At 41.3% G+C, this 13,678-nt stretch overlaps 1 protein-coding gene across 1 annotated transcript; it reads left to right on the forward strand.

The window, feature by feature from the left end:
* Positions 1 to 10: 10 nt before the first annotated feature.
* On the forward strand, positions 11 to 13,235 carry LOC117971178 (gastrula zinc finger protein XlCGF28.1-like). Its single transcript, XM_059017631.1, has 4 exons — positions 11 to 338; positions 7,428 to 7,625; positions 9,760 to 10,080; positions 10,776 to 13,235. Exons 2-4 carry the CDS (start codon positions 7,466 to 7,468, stop codon positions 11,471 to 11,473), a joined length of 1,179 nt encoding a protein of 392 aa, XP_058873614.1. The 5' UTR covers positions 11 to 338; positions 7,428 to 7,465; the 3' UTR covers positions 11,474 to 13,235.
* Positions 13,236 to 13,678: the final 443 nt, after the last annotated feature.

Below are 13,678 nucleotides of genomic sequence, written 5' to 3' on the forward strand. Positions count from 1 at the left end.
GGAGGTAATGAAGCAGGATACTAGAGGTCGCCATGGTGGCTCTTACTACGGTGTGTTTTATTATACAATATCCTGTGTCGATTCACAACGGCGCCAGTTTCGTCACTCTGCTTTGTTGTACTGCGCTTGTTCAATGTGCTTTGTATTCCAAAGCTGCTGCGGGTGTGGGGGTTATTGTATTGTATCTGACTTATTAACACATTGGACTTTGTTTTCTTTTTTAAAATCGGAATGTTTTACAAAGTGACGGTTTGTATGTGAAACGGAAGTCTTGAGATAGACTGAACAAAAGAGGCAACAGCAACTACACCGATGCAGAGCGATATACAGCGAGAGAGGTAAGCAACACTTTTTCAGTCATGCTACAACACCGTGTACCAGTGCTTCCCAACCCCGGTCCTGGGGACCCCCTGTGTCTGCTGGTTTTCATTTCAACTGAGCTCTCAGTTACTTAACTAGAACCTTAATTGAAATGATAATTAGCTTAATCAGACCGTTTTAATTGTTTTCAGCTCTTAACAGTTGCATAGTTCAAGATACTTATAAAATGTTACAGCTAACTTGAAATCTGTAACTGTTCAAGAGCTGAAAACAAGTAGAAAGGTCCAATTAAGCACATTATCATTTCAATTAAGGGTCTAGTTTAGTAATTGAGAGCTCAGTTGGAATGCAAACCAGCAGACACAGGGGGTCCCCAGGACCGGTGTAGGGTTATTTTCAGGTACCTGGTAAAACGTGGCTAAATAACTTCCGCTAAGAAAGCAGGGGAGTGCCCATTCAAATCGGGTACGTTTTGCTGTTTTCTGTCTTTAACATCTTTTTAAATTGAATTATGTATCATATTTTCCAGTCTTTTGCATCATTGTTAATTATTATTATTATTTATTATTATTTATTAGCAGACGCCCTTGTCCAGGGCGACTTACAATTGTTACAAGATATCACATTATTTTTACATAGTTACCCTTTTATACAGTTAGGTTTTTACTGGAGCAATCTAGGTAAAGTACCTTGCTCAAGGGTACAGCAGCAGTGTCCCCTACCAGGGATTGAACCCACAACCCTCCGATCAAGAGTCCAGAGCCCTAACCACTACTCCACACTGCTGCTATTATTATTATTAGTTTATTTAGCAGACGCCTTTATCCAAGGTGACTTGAACTATGCATCAGCTGCAGAGTCACTTACAACTACGTCTCACCCGAAAGACGGAGCACAAGGAGGTGAAGTGACTTGCTCAGGGTCACACAATGAGTCAGTGGCTGAGGTGGGATTTGAACCGGGTACCTCCTGGTTACAAGCCCTGTTCTTTAACCACTGGACCACACAGCCTCCTATAATAATGTAATTTATCATATTTTTCCACCATTAAGAAAACAGTATGTAAATATTTATCATGTAAAATACATTGGATCTTGTACATTTTTTTAGTTGTGCAACTTTGCGATGGACTTCTCATTTTGTCTTGCTCATCGTGAATATTTTTTTCTTTTTATAGAAATTGATTGTCTGTTTGCAGTGTAAGTAAATGTACCACTGTTTGACAATAGGAAAACACCCATCAGATCGCAATTGATTGCACCTGTACCAAAATCTGACAGCGTATCACTTTCAATGTGACAACTTATTGCTTTCTGACATTACATGGGTCGAGTTTTGGTATGCGTAACACATTCTTCCGATGTACCACGTTCTTACACTACACCAGGGTTGAAAACCACAGCAGTATACTTAGTGTTCCACATTAAGTTTTTATCTTTAAAAACATTTCCCAGGAATTTGTCAGTTTATTTTACATATATTAAAATAGGGATACAATAATTAAAATAATTGTTTTTAATTGAAACATCAGTACAAATTGGGGACAAAAATCTCAGTATACACACTTTACATGTGGAATATGATGCGTAGCAGTTCTGGTTTCTGATTTAAGTTTAATGTCCCTCTACCTGGCATGTATGATGAAGCAAAATCTGTGCAAATTGAAGCCACATTGTCCCAAGTTGGTACTTTGTGAACATTTAGGCAATCGCTGTGCTGACAGAACTAGTACCTGCAGAAGGTATGAACATGACATCAGCACAAAACAAGCCAGGTTTATTCGCTTTGAAATCATAAAAAGAAAAGGAACTGGACGGTGGCAGCCATCGGGAGACACGTCAAAAATCACACTAGACATTTTGTCAATTCGTTCGATAAGTTTACCAACTAAAGCATCACCATTTTCTGTCAAATATTTACAATTAAGATTGTCACCGTTAGGTAGTGTTTTAGCGGATGGACAGTACTGTCGCTCGAAGACACCAATATACCTCTCTGCAATAAACAGTGGCTGTCCAGCAAAGCACAGCACTCTAACTCATTAACAGTCATTCTGCGCTCTCTTTTATTAAAGCGAGTGTAAAAGCAGCAGAAATGGATTGCTTGTCTCTCAGTTCACTTTCATGTTTTAGTTTAATGTGTTGCTTATATTTCAGTATGTTCTTTCATTGTCAGCGCGAACATGCACCTCACTGAAGCAGTGTTTTGTGTCCTCAGCCTCATCTGACCCACTTCTGCTATTTTTGCTTCTTGTATACTTCAGAACATTTGTTTTCTTTTGTATATTCATAAACTGATTTACATTTTCACCCAATTCCTCAGCCACTAAAAACGATAGGTTACGAATGTAACCACGGTTCCCTGAAAGATGACCACCAAAACAATACTTTTGGGATATGCCTGCTTGTCAGGTATTTACTGAGCATTTTATATCAAAGCTGCTGATAGGCCCCTCCGTGGAGTGACGTCCTTGGTCCCGCCTCCTGGGGTAATAAATAGTCACTGCACGGAGACTTCGGTCTCTTTTGCATTGAACCCACGAATGCGAGTGATGCGACTTCGCAAGATGGCGGTCATCTTCTCTTTCAGGGAACTGTGGTTACATCCGTAACCTATCATTCCCTTTTAATTCGAAGATGACCACCAAAACAATACTTTTGGGAAAGTATATACCAAAGCCGTTGCGAGGGAGAATGAGCGGACAGCACATGAGGGACGTCTCACTACCACCATCTAGTGTTGGTGGTGTGAGCGTGCAACCTCAAGGACCCTTGTGCCTAATGAAGGCATAGAGGGATCTACCACATTAAGTTGGTAGAATCTGGTGAATGTATGTGGAGTAGCCCAGCTAGCCGCAGTACATATATCGGTCAACAAGGCACCTCTGAAGAGGGTCCATGACGTAGCCACACCTCTGGTTGGGGTAGGCCGGCATTAGTATACGTAGTCGAAACCGTGTCCACAATCCAATGGGAAAAGTCACTGCTTAGAGAGGGCTTGACCTCTGGTCCTTTCTCCATGACAGACGAAGAGCTGGTCAGACTGACGCAGCGCTCTCGTTCTATCCATATAGCATCTCAATGCCCGAACCGGGCAGAGGGAATTCAATCTCTGATCCGTCTCCTCAGCAAAGGGAGGGGGGTGGAAAGCCTGTAGTTCCACTGACTGATTCAAGTGAAAAGCTGTAATCGCGTTAGGGAAGAAAGCAGAGTTTGTGCGCAACGATAATCTGTTTCTATTGTCCGAAATACGCATATAGGAACTGTGCATTCACAATGCCTGTAGCTCATTGACCGGCTTAGCGGAGGTGATTGCTAATAGAAAGGCTGTCTTCACAGAGAGATATTTCAGCTCTATGGAATGTATAGGCTCAAACGGGGCCTTAGTGAGAGCCTCCAATACCACGTCTAGACTCCATTCTGGGAGGGCGTCCTTCCTAGAGGGACGTAACCGCAGAGCACCCTTTAGAAAATGGGTCGGTAGTATATGAGCACCCGGGGATACTGAGTCAATGGGGATATGGCATGCTGATATGGCTGCTAGGTACACTTTCAACGTAGAGGGGGATTTACCCGCCTCTAACAGATCTTGCAGAAAGTGTAAAATAATTGCTATAAGGCAATAGATGGGATCATGACCTCATTCTAAATTGGTCATGCACCAATTTAGAAAATACATCCACTTGTAGGCATACAACACTCTTGTGGAAGAAGCCCCAGCGTTCTACAATGTACTGACGACAGCGTCTGAGAGCCCTAAGGCAGACAGACAATCCTGTTCAGAGGCTATACCCACAGCTGGAGTCTGGCCGGCTCTGGGTGCCAGAGGGTGCCTTTCGTCTGACTGAGGAGATCCATGCGTAGCGGGATCTCCCAGGGTTGGCCCTACAGCAGCTGTCAGAGGTTTGAGAACCTGATTCTCCTGGGCCATCTAGGGGCCACCTCCCTCGAGAGGAGGTCAGCTGCCCAGTTCACCACTCTCGAGAGATGGACAGCCCGGAGGGACAGGAAGTGCTTCTGTGCCCAGATCAACAGCCGAGAGACTATGCGAAGCCTTCCCTGGTGGTTCACGTACGCAACTACCGACATGTTGTCCATGTAGACAAGGACATGTTTGTCCTGGAGCAAAGGGAGGAAATGTTGCAGCGTGAGGTGAACCCCTTTCAGCTCTCGCGCATTCATGTGCAGGGATGTCCAGTGACCCGACCAGGGTCCACGGACTCTGCCTTCCCAGACCACCCCCCAACCGAAGTTGAATGCGTCTGTTGTCACGCTCAGGTGAGAGGCTTGCCTCCACCAGCGTAGTGCTTCCCAGCATTGGCGAGACATGGTCAGACAACGTTGTCTGTCACGCTCGGGGTGTAGCCGAAAGGCATTGAGCCATGCTTGGAGTGGGCGCATGTGAAGTAACCCCATCAGACCCATCAGACCCAGTAGTTTTTGGCACAACACCAACTGTACTGTGGACCCTTGTTGAAACAGGGCCAGACAGTTGCAAATGGCAGCTACTCTGTCGCCTGACAGGTAGGCTTGCATCGTAAGGGATTCTAGCCAGAGACCCAATTTGGCATCGTTGAGGGTGAGACCCAGCCTCGACAGATGCTGTGTCACAATCGCTGTGTGGGCAACTGCTCCTTCCTGGGACTGGGAACAGATCAACCAGTCATTCAGGTAATTCATCACCCTGATTCCTTGCAGCCGCAAGGAAGCTAGGATGGCATACATGCACTTTGAAAATGTGTGGGGGGCTAAGAAGAGGCCGAATGGCAGCACAGAAAACTCGAAGATGCTCCCCTGAAAGGCAAAGTGGAGATATTTCCTGTGCGCTGGACGGATAGGAACATGAAAATACGCGTCCTTCAGGTCCACTGTTGTAAATCAGTCGCCCGGCCGGACAGACTGGAGGATGTGGAGATGTGTGACCATCTGAAACCTCCTCTCCCTCAAGAACCTGCTGAGGTGTCTTAGGTCTAGGATGGGGCGAAGGCGGTCGTCCTCTTTTGGCACCAAGAAGTATCTCAAGTAGAACCTCTCTCTTTGAGAGGTGTGTTCTACGAGAAGGATGGCTTGTTTTAGAAGTAGTGTTTCTACTTTTCTCTTTAATTTAAATTACTCCCCTCTCCACATCCGTTCTCCAGTCATCGAGCACACAACCAGATGGAGTGCTTCATGCTTCTATATATACAGTTATGCTAGGATTCAATTACTTATTAATTATTCACTTGAATCCCAGCACATGAACCAATTTGTGTAATCCCCGTGCTCACATACTATTACATACTTTATCTGCATGTGAAGGGATTGTGCAATCCCCGTGCTTAAATACAACTGTATATTTTTAAATCATTCATGCTACACAGACGTATTTATATCCTGGGCACCAATATACACCAACATTAACACACCACACACACACGGGCGGGGCACACTGCCACACACACACAGACACTCAACAGCAAGCTGGAGTGTAAGGGTCTTTTTCTATTTAATTTTTTACTGTAAGCAGTAATGAAGAAACAATAGTAACTAACAACCTGTAGGGACATGAGGGCCGCGCGCAGCGAGAGGGCGTGCCGAGGTCGCCCAGAGTCCTCGAGTCAAGAGCGGCGCTCGGTGGGGCTGGGTCTCACTGGAGGATCCCAAGCACTTCTGTGTTTTCTGCTTTCACTGTGCTTCTTCACAGACTCTCTTAAAATGGTTAGTTCCAGAAATAAAATCAGTTTTCCCTGCAACAACTGGCCGTGCTTTAGTGCAAAACTCACAATACATGTTTTAACGTAACCAGGGAATTTCATGAAGCACTTGCTTTTTCTGCTGTGAAGGTGCACTTTCTGTCGGTTCATCGTCTGAATCGTCTATAAGCTGCCGGGCAATAGAATCATCATCAACAAATTCTCGTCTCTCACTCATGCACGGCACTTTAAAAGATGTTGGTGTGTTTATGTGTTACATGTGAGTGTAATGAGTGAAAAAAAAGAAAAACACACAGCTCTGCTTGTTGGTGTTTTCAAGTTTTTTTTTAAAGGTCAATGTTGGTTTAGGAGCCAGCGGCGCCTAACATAGAAAATGCTGTCGCCGAAAATATTTTTAAGTGGCGTTGCTGCAGTCTGGAGCCCTGTTGGGATTGCCTTTTGAAACATTAAAATAAAAACCACACAAAGGAAAACAGGCTTTCTATTGCACAGAATAAATTATGATTTATTTATAAACTATGATTTCCCAGTGTTATGTCCGTATGACCAGTCTTCGGGGAGAATTTGTCATGTGCTTAGTGATGTCATTGCCGATGTCATTGATGTCATAACAAGTAACGGGAAACATGCACATAAGGGTGCAGAATTAAGGTTGCGTGGCTACCTTAACATGCAATTTCCTTTTGGACTTTTGCAATCAAACCTTAACGTTACTTTTAACTCAATTTTTGCCATTGAATATGTATATAATCTTTTAATTGTAATTATTTTAAGTAACAGATATGAAAACAGTTATAACAATAACATTTTGAGAAACTAAAAGCAATTATGAATCATCAAGCTTGTAGCAACACAAGTAGGCTAGCAGACTACGCCCCTCCAAATAAACTCGCCCATGATTGACATGAAACAAAGAGTATATCAAAACCATTACAATATTAGTATCGGGCAACAAAAACGTTACTATTATTATTATTAATTTACCTGATGCCTTCATCCAAGGCGACTTATCAGTATTACAATAGAAAATACAATATTCAAAAATATTCAAAAGTTTTTATTAGTAGTAGTGGTGGTAGTGGTAGTGGTAATGCTACCAACCATCTCAATTTTCCCAGGACAGGCCTCATTTTAGTGAGTATGGCCCGGTGTCCCCACAAGTTTAGTAAAATCGTAGCCCCACATGCATGTCTTTTGCAAGTTTCTTCAGTCTGTTGCAGCACACAGAGGAATTCATATTACAAAGGTGCAGCAGATATCAAGAACATTTCAAATAAGGCTTTATATTGATTTTAAATATGATTGGATTAAAATATAATATTGTTTTCTAAAGTGCGAGTTCTGTGGAAATTTAAATAATAATGCTTAATATGCAGTCTGAAATACAAACAAAGTCTTGTCTCCTTTTCTTCAGTGAGAACGGATCAGCCTTGCTCAAAGGAAGTTTCTGAGATGGAAGCAGCTCACATCAGCCCAGAGCTTCCTATTCGATGGGTTGTTTCTGCAGACAGGACTGTTGAGATCAAGGAGGAAGTGACTGAGCTGGGGTGTGACCAGAACAATGAGCGGATCCTGCAAGAGGAAACACCACCTTCTAGCATCACTGAGAGAGGTGAGTGAAACTGGAATGCTAGAAATACAGGAAACCAGTACATTATTTCTGTTTTTGCTTCATTTTATAGAAGAACTACATTCCTCTATAGTTTAACCTTCTGTGCATTTTACTTTAAGAAAGCAGTTGCCATTCCAGTTTGTTTACATTTGCATTCAGATTAATATAGGGTTTAATGTTTAGGCCTACATGACCAAATGAATGTAAACACCCTCGAACATACTCTCTTGCTTATTTTAATCAGTTTAAATGAAGTCTTATCTCAGCATGATAAAACCATGTTTTGCTTCTCAAAAATAGCCTGCGTCTTAAATTCGAGTAAAGTATAGTGATGCATGTATTACAATCGGCAACAAAAGATGTGACTACCCGAGTACACAAGCAGCAACGTGACTTACTGACAAGAAAAGATGAACCAAAACATTACTGCCTGATCTTGAATCGTCCATGACATACAGGTAGCCATTTTCAAAGAAGAGTCATTAGCTTCATGAGGAATTCAAAGATAATAGTTTACAACTTCAGAGTTTCTAACAAACACTAGCAACTTGGACAGATCGGACATGCTGATCAGACCCCTGTATTTTTCGACATGCCAAGCCATACCACAGTTTACAAATTGGGAGAAAAACAGGTCTCCATATGCGTATGTTATGTTGTGTTAGTTGGTATAGTTCTGACTGTTGTGTTTGCGATCAGTGCTGCTGTGGTTGCTGTGTTACATGCTGTCTGATGTTGTGGAGTGTTGTGTTGTGCTTGCTGTTGCCGGGATGCGTGATGCTGTAAGTGAGTGAGGGGTGGGTGTACGACAGAGACACCATCATAAGTACTATAGTACACAGCACAATAAACAAGCTCCATGGTTAATCTAAAACAACACCGTTTTGTACGATACAACAGCATAACTGAGGTTGTAGCTTTGTAAATGCATATTTTATTTGATGTTTTATTTTTTCTTCAAATTGAGGGTAGTAAATTTGGGCTGCGTCCTTAAATTCGAAAGAATACAGTATGTTTAGACTGATTGCAGGTGTCGGCAACTTGTCCATACATGGACATGCATGTCCGTGGCAGTGAATACGTCTAACACACACACACGCATGTAATTGTATATATCTTCCATTATGTTTGTCCGTGGACAATATATATATACAAAATAATAATTACTAAATAATAGTAATTATTTTAATAGTTTAAAATAATTTTGCACAGGACAATTTTTCAAAGGTAGATATCAATGCTAGACAGCTCAATCAGTTTCCAGCCATTAATTTCCAATTTCCAATTTCCAACCATTAATATCTCGGCAGTGGTAGGGGGTAGACTGATGTCATTTGGAACATAAACACTTTGTGACATTTTGAATTTACTTGTGCTAATGAATGCCCATACCAATTTTCAAGACATCCGAATGAGCAATTCTCAGGATATACTGCAGTCAATACTAACATACAGGCATCTCTTCTGTATCCCTGTAACCGGAGAGAAGTGTAAATGGAAATTTTACAGAAGCTAATGAGGTAGTAAAATAAATTTTAAAACCACTGTTAATAAAACATATTAACAACATTCAACAGCAGATGATGAGGGGAGCAGTGAAAATGTGATTGAAAATTGATTTCACACCTCTCTATTATCATTGCTTAGTGGAAATTGTCCTTGTTAAGATGTTGTTGCTAAGGTTTTTAAATGAATTTTCTTACTTATCTTGCCATTTTCACTGCTCCCCTTATCCCTTCATTCTACCCTGCCCATCACATCGCAGTATCTCTGCTAAAAGCCTGACCTGGATGCAGCTGAGTTATGGGTGGTTTGGCATTTCCTGATTTTCACTGCTCCTCTTTCATTGTTCACTTTTCCTTGGTAAAGGTGTTACAAGGCTCACCTTTGACCTCATGGTAGTTGAAATAGGAGTAGACTGTTGTGGATATTGCTGCAATGAGGGAGCATAATTCTAAAAATGTGGGTAAAATAAATGGGCACACTCAATATTTAAAATGTAAAATAAATAAATACACAGGCCATCTCCCTGTGAATTGTTCCATCAGAATGACCCAATGACAAAGGGCAGGCTTTGTAGAGGAGCCTGGCTAGTACGCTTAGAGTTAAAAACGTGTACAATTCTTTCACACAGATGCCAAAGAGAGCCATGCTGTCCCTGAATCTGGGTCACAGGAGGGGCCAAGGATAGAAGCAGTTTACACACTACAGGAGTCATTTGATCAGGAGTGGTGTGCAAGTCTAAAGCAGGTTACAGAGCTGACATGTGTTAAAGATGAAGAGGTCCCTCGACTGGAATGTGTTCCTATTAAAGAGGAATTCATAGAACAGGAATGTGTCCCCATCGCAGAGGAAGTTCCTACTGAAAATAATGTCTATACTCTTGAGGAGAACAACAAGCTGGGATCCAGCCTGTGTGATGATTGTCCACCTGAATATGAACTGGGATTTAGAGGTAATTATACAAAACAAGAAACATTGAGCTGCCTGTTAACCTTGCAGAAATGAGTTACTAAACTGTAGAAGTGTGCTGAAGATTGACATTTTTGGTCATTCCAGCTCAATTTAACCTGACCACTATGCCTATGGCTTGCATCTGCTAGATGTGTACACACTAACATACCACTTTTGAATGCTGTTAGATTTTTGTCTTTCCCTGTTTCTAGTAGACTGTTTGCAGTTGTGCTGCTCCCACAGCTTTATAGTGTTGCTGGGATCACATGTCTCATCACTGGGTGATGCCTATCCAGTCGGGTTGCTAAGTGTCACCAGAAGAAACATTTCAATAAAGCACTTGCATATAAACCTGATCTTATACTTTTATTCCTCAAAGTGATATTAAGTGGGGTGGAAATCAGTGACTGGTAAATGTGAGTGATATTAACTGGAGTGTGTTAATAATCAAAGTGATATTCTCAGGAATTTCTGCCTATATGACACCCATTATATTCTGCCTGGGGAAATTCAATGTGATGATAGAAAGGAGGCTGGTATGAACAGGAGTGATATTAAGCGGGTTTGACTGGATTCTCATCAGAGTTCACTCTAGGAGTTGGTCATGGTTATAGGGGGAAGCTCTGCAGAAGAGCGAATGTGTAAGAATGCTGTACAATAACCTTGGTCTCTTCTGTTTTTTTTTTTTTCCTCTAGCTGCTAAAGGAAATCTCACAGGAGGGACCCCATTTCCCTGTGCTGATTGTGGGAAGAGTTTCAGTCATTTATCACAGCTTAAAATCCACCAGCGGGTTCACACAGGAGAAAAACCTTATCCCTGCATTGAGTGTGGGAAAAGATTCAGTCGTTTTTCAGACCTTAAAAGACACCAACGGGTTCACACAGGAGATAAACCACATCCCTGCACTGAGTGTGAGAAGAGATTCAGTCGTTTATCAGACCTTAAAAGACACCAACGAATTCACACAGGAGAGAAACATCAACACTGCACTGAGTGTGGGAAGAGATTAGGTTCTTTATCACAGTTTACAATCCACCAGCGCATTCACACAGGAGAGAAACCTCATCACTGTACTAAGTGTGGGAAGAGTTTCAGTCATTTATCACAGCTTAAAATCCACCGGCGTGTTCACACAGGAGAGAAACCTTATAACTGCACAGAGTGTGGGAAGTGTTTCACTCGTTTGTCAGACCTTAAAAGACACCAGCGGGTTCACACAGGAGAGAAACCTTATCACTGCACTGAGTGTGGGAAGAGTTTCACGAGATTAGCAAGTCTTCAATCACACCAGCACATTCACACAGGAGAGAAACCTTATCACTGTACCGAGTGTGGCAAGAGTTTCACGCGATTGGCAAGTCTTCAATCACACCAGCGCATTCACACAGGATAGAAACCTTATCACTGTGCTGAATGTGGCAAGAGTTTCACATATTTAAATTCCTTGAAAATACACCAGCTGACTCACCAAAATGCGAAATCTTATCAATGTAGTGAATGTCTGAAGAGTTTCAGTCACTTACCAAACCTTAAAAAACACCATGAAATTTACACAAGAGTGGAGCCCTATCCCTGCATTTAATGTGGGAAGAAGTTCAGTCAGTTACTGGGTCTTGAAGGACACAAGAGAATCCACAGAATTTTAGACACTTGAGGACACATTGAAACCAGGAATAAATCTGACTAAAATACAGAGATATTTACTGAAAAGAAAATAATAAAGTTGCTTGATAAATAGGGTTATTCCTAATCACTTCAGATCAAAAATGTACACTCACGGATTGAAAATATGAACGACTACATCTTGTTTGGACCATTGATCATCTTCTTGACCATACTGTTTTTGTTACGACACATTAGTAGTCTATGAAATACATTGTAATTGTGTGAGCAAGATTCCACTTTTCTCACTTGCATTGCTGAGTCTCTTCAAGAACATTAAGAACATAAGAACGTTTACAAACGAGAGGAGGCTATTTGACCCATTTTGCTAATTTGGTTGTTAGTAGCTTATTGATCCTCACCAAACAGCTTCTTGAAGGATCCCAGGGTGTCAGCTTCAACAACATTACTGGGGAGTTGGTTCCAGACCCTCACAATTCTCTGTGTAAAAAAGTGCCTCCTATTTTCTGTTCTGAATGCCCCTTTATCTAATCTCCATTTGTGACCCCTGGTCCTTGTTTCTTTTTTCAGGTTGACATTGTCCATACCTTTTAGGAATTTGAATGCTTGAATCAGATCACCGTGTAATCTTCTTTGTTCAAGACTGAATATATTCAATTCTTTTAGCCTGTCTGCATACGACATGCCTTTTAAGCCTGGGATAATTCTGGTTGCTCTTCTTTGCACTCTTTCTAGAGCAGCAATATCCTTTTTGTAACGAGGTGACCAGAACTGAACACAATATTTTAGGTGAGGTCTTACTAATGCATTGTAAAGTTTTAACATTACTTCCCTTGATTTCAATTCAACACTTCTCACAATATATCCGAGCATCTTGTTGGCCTTTTTTATAGCTTCCCCACATTGTCTAGATGAAGACATTTCTGAGTCAACATAAACTCCTAGGTCTTTTTCATAGTTCCCTTCTTCAATTTCAGCATCTCCCATATGATATTTATAATGCACATTTTTATTGCCTACATGCAATACTTTACATTGTTCTCTATTAAATTTTATTTGCCATGTGTCTGCCCAGTTCTGAATGCTGTCTAGATCATTTTGAATGACCTTTGCTGCTGCAACAGTGTTTGCCACTCCTCCTATTTTTGTGTCGTCTGCAAATTTAAGGAGTTTGCTTACTATACCAGAATCTAAATCATTAATGTAGATTAGGAATAGCAGAGGACCTAATACTGATCCCTGTGGTACACCACTGGTTACCTTGCTCCATTTTGAGGATTCTCCTCTAATAAGTACTTTCTGTTTTCTACATGTTAACCACTCCCTAATCCATGTGCATGCATTTCCTTGAATCCCTACTGCGTTCAGTTTGAGAATTAATCTTTTATGCGGGACTTTGTCAAAAGCTTTCTGGAAATCTAAATAAACCATGTCGTATGCTTTGCAATTATCCATTTTCAATGTTGCATCCGCAAAAAAGTTAAGTAGGTTAGTTAGACACAATCTCCCTTTCCTAAAACCATGCTGACTGTCTCCCAGGATATTGTTACCATATAGGTAATTTTCCATTTTGGGTCTTATTATAGTTTCCATAAGTTTACATATAATAGAAGTCAGGCTTATTGGTCTGTAGTTACCTGGTTCGGTTTTGTCTCCATTTTTGTGGATCGGAATTACGTTTGCTATTTTCCAGTCTGTCGGTACAACCCCTATGTCAAGAGACTGTTGCATGATCTTGGTTAGCGGTTTGTAAATAACTTCTTTCATTTCTTTGAATACTATTGGGAGGATCTTATCCGACCCAGGGGATTTGTTTATTTTAAGAGCTCCTAGTCCCTTTAACACTTCTGCCTCTGTTATGCTAAAGTTATTTAAAATTGGATAGGAACAGGTTGACATGTCGGGCATGTTGTCCGTGACCTCCTTTGTAAAAACCTGTGAAAAGTAATCATTTAATATATTTGCTATTTTTTTT

Source organism: Acipenser ruthenus, chromosome 57 (genome assembly GCF_902713425.1).
Source record: "Acipenser ruthenus chromosome 57, fAciRut3.2 maternal haplotype, whole genome shotgun sequence".
In the NCBI taxonomy this organism is placed as follows: Eukaryota; Metazoa; Chordata; class Actinopteri; order Acipenseriformes; family Acipenseridae; genus Acipenser; species Acipenser ruthenus.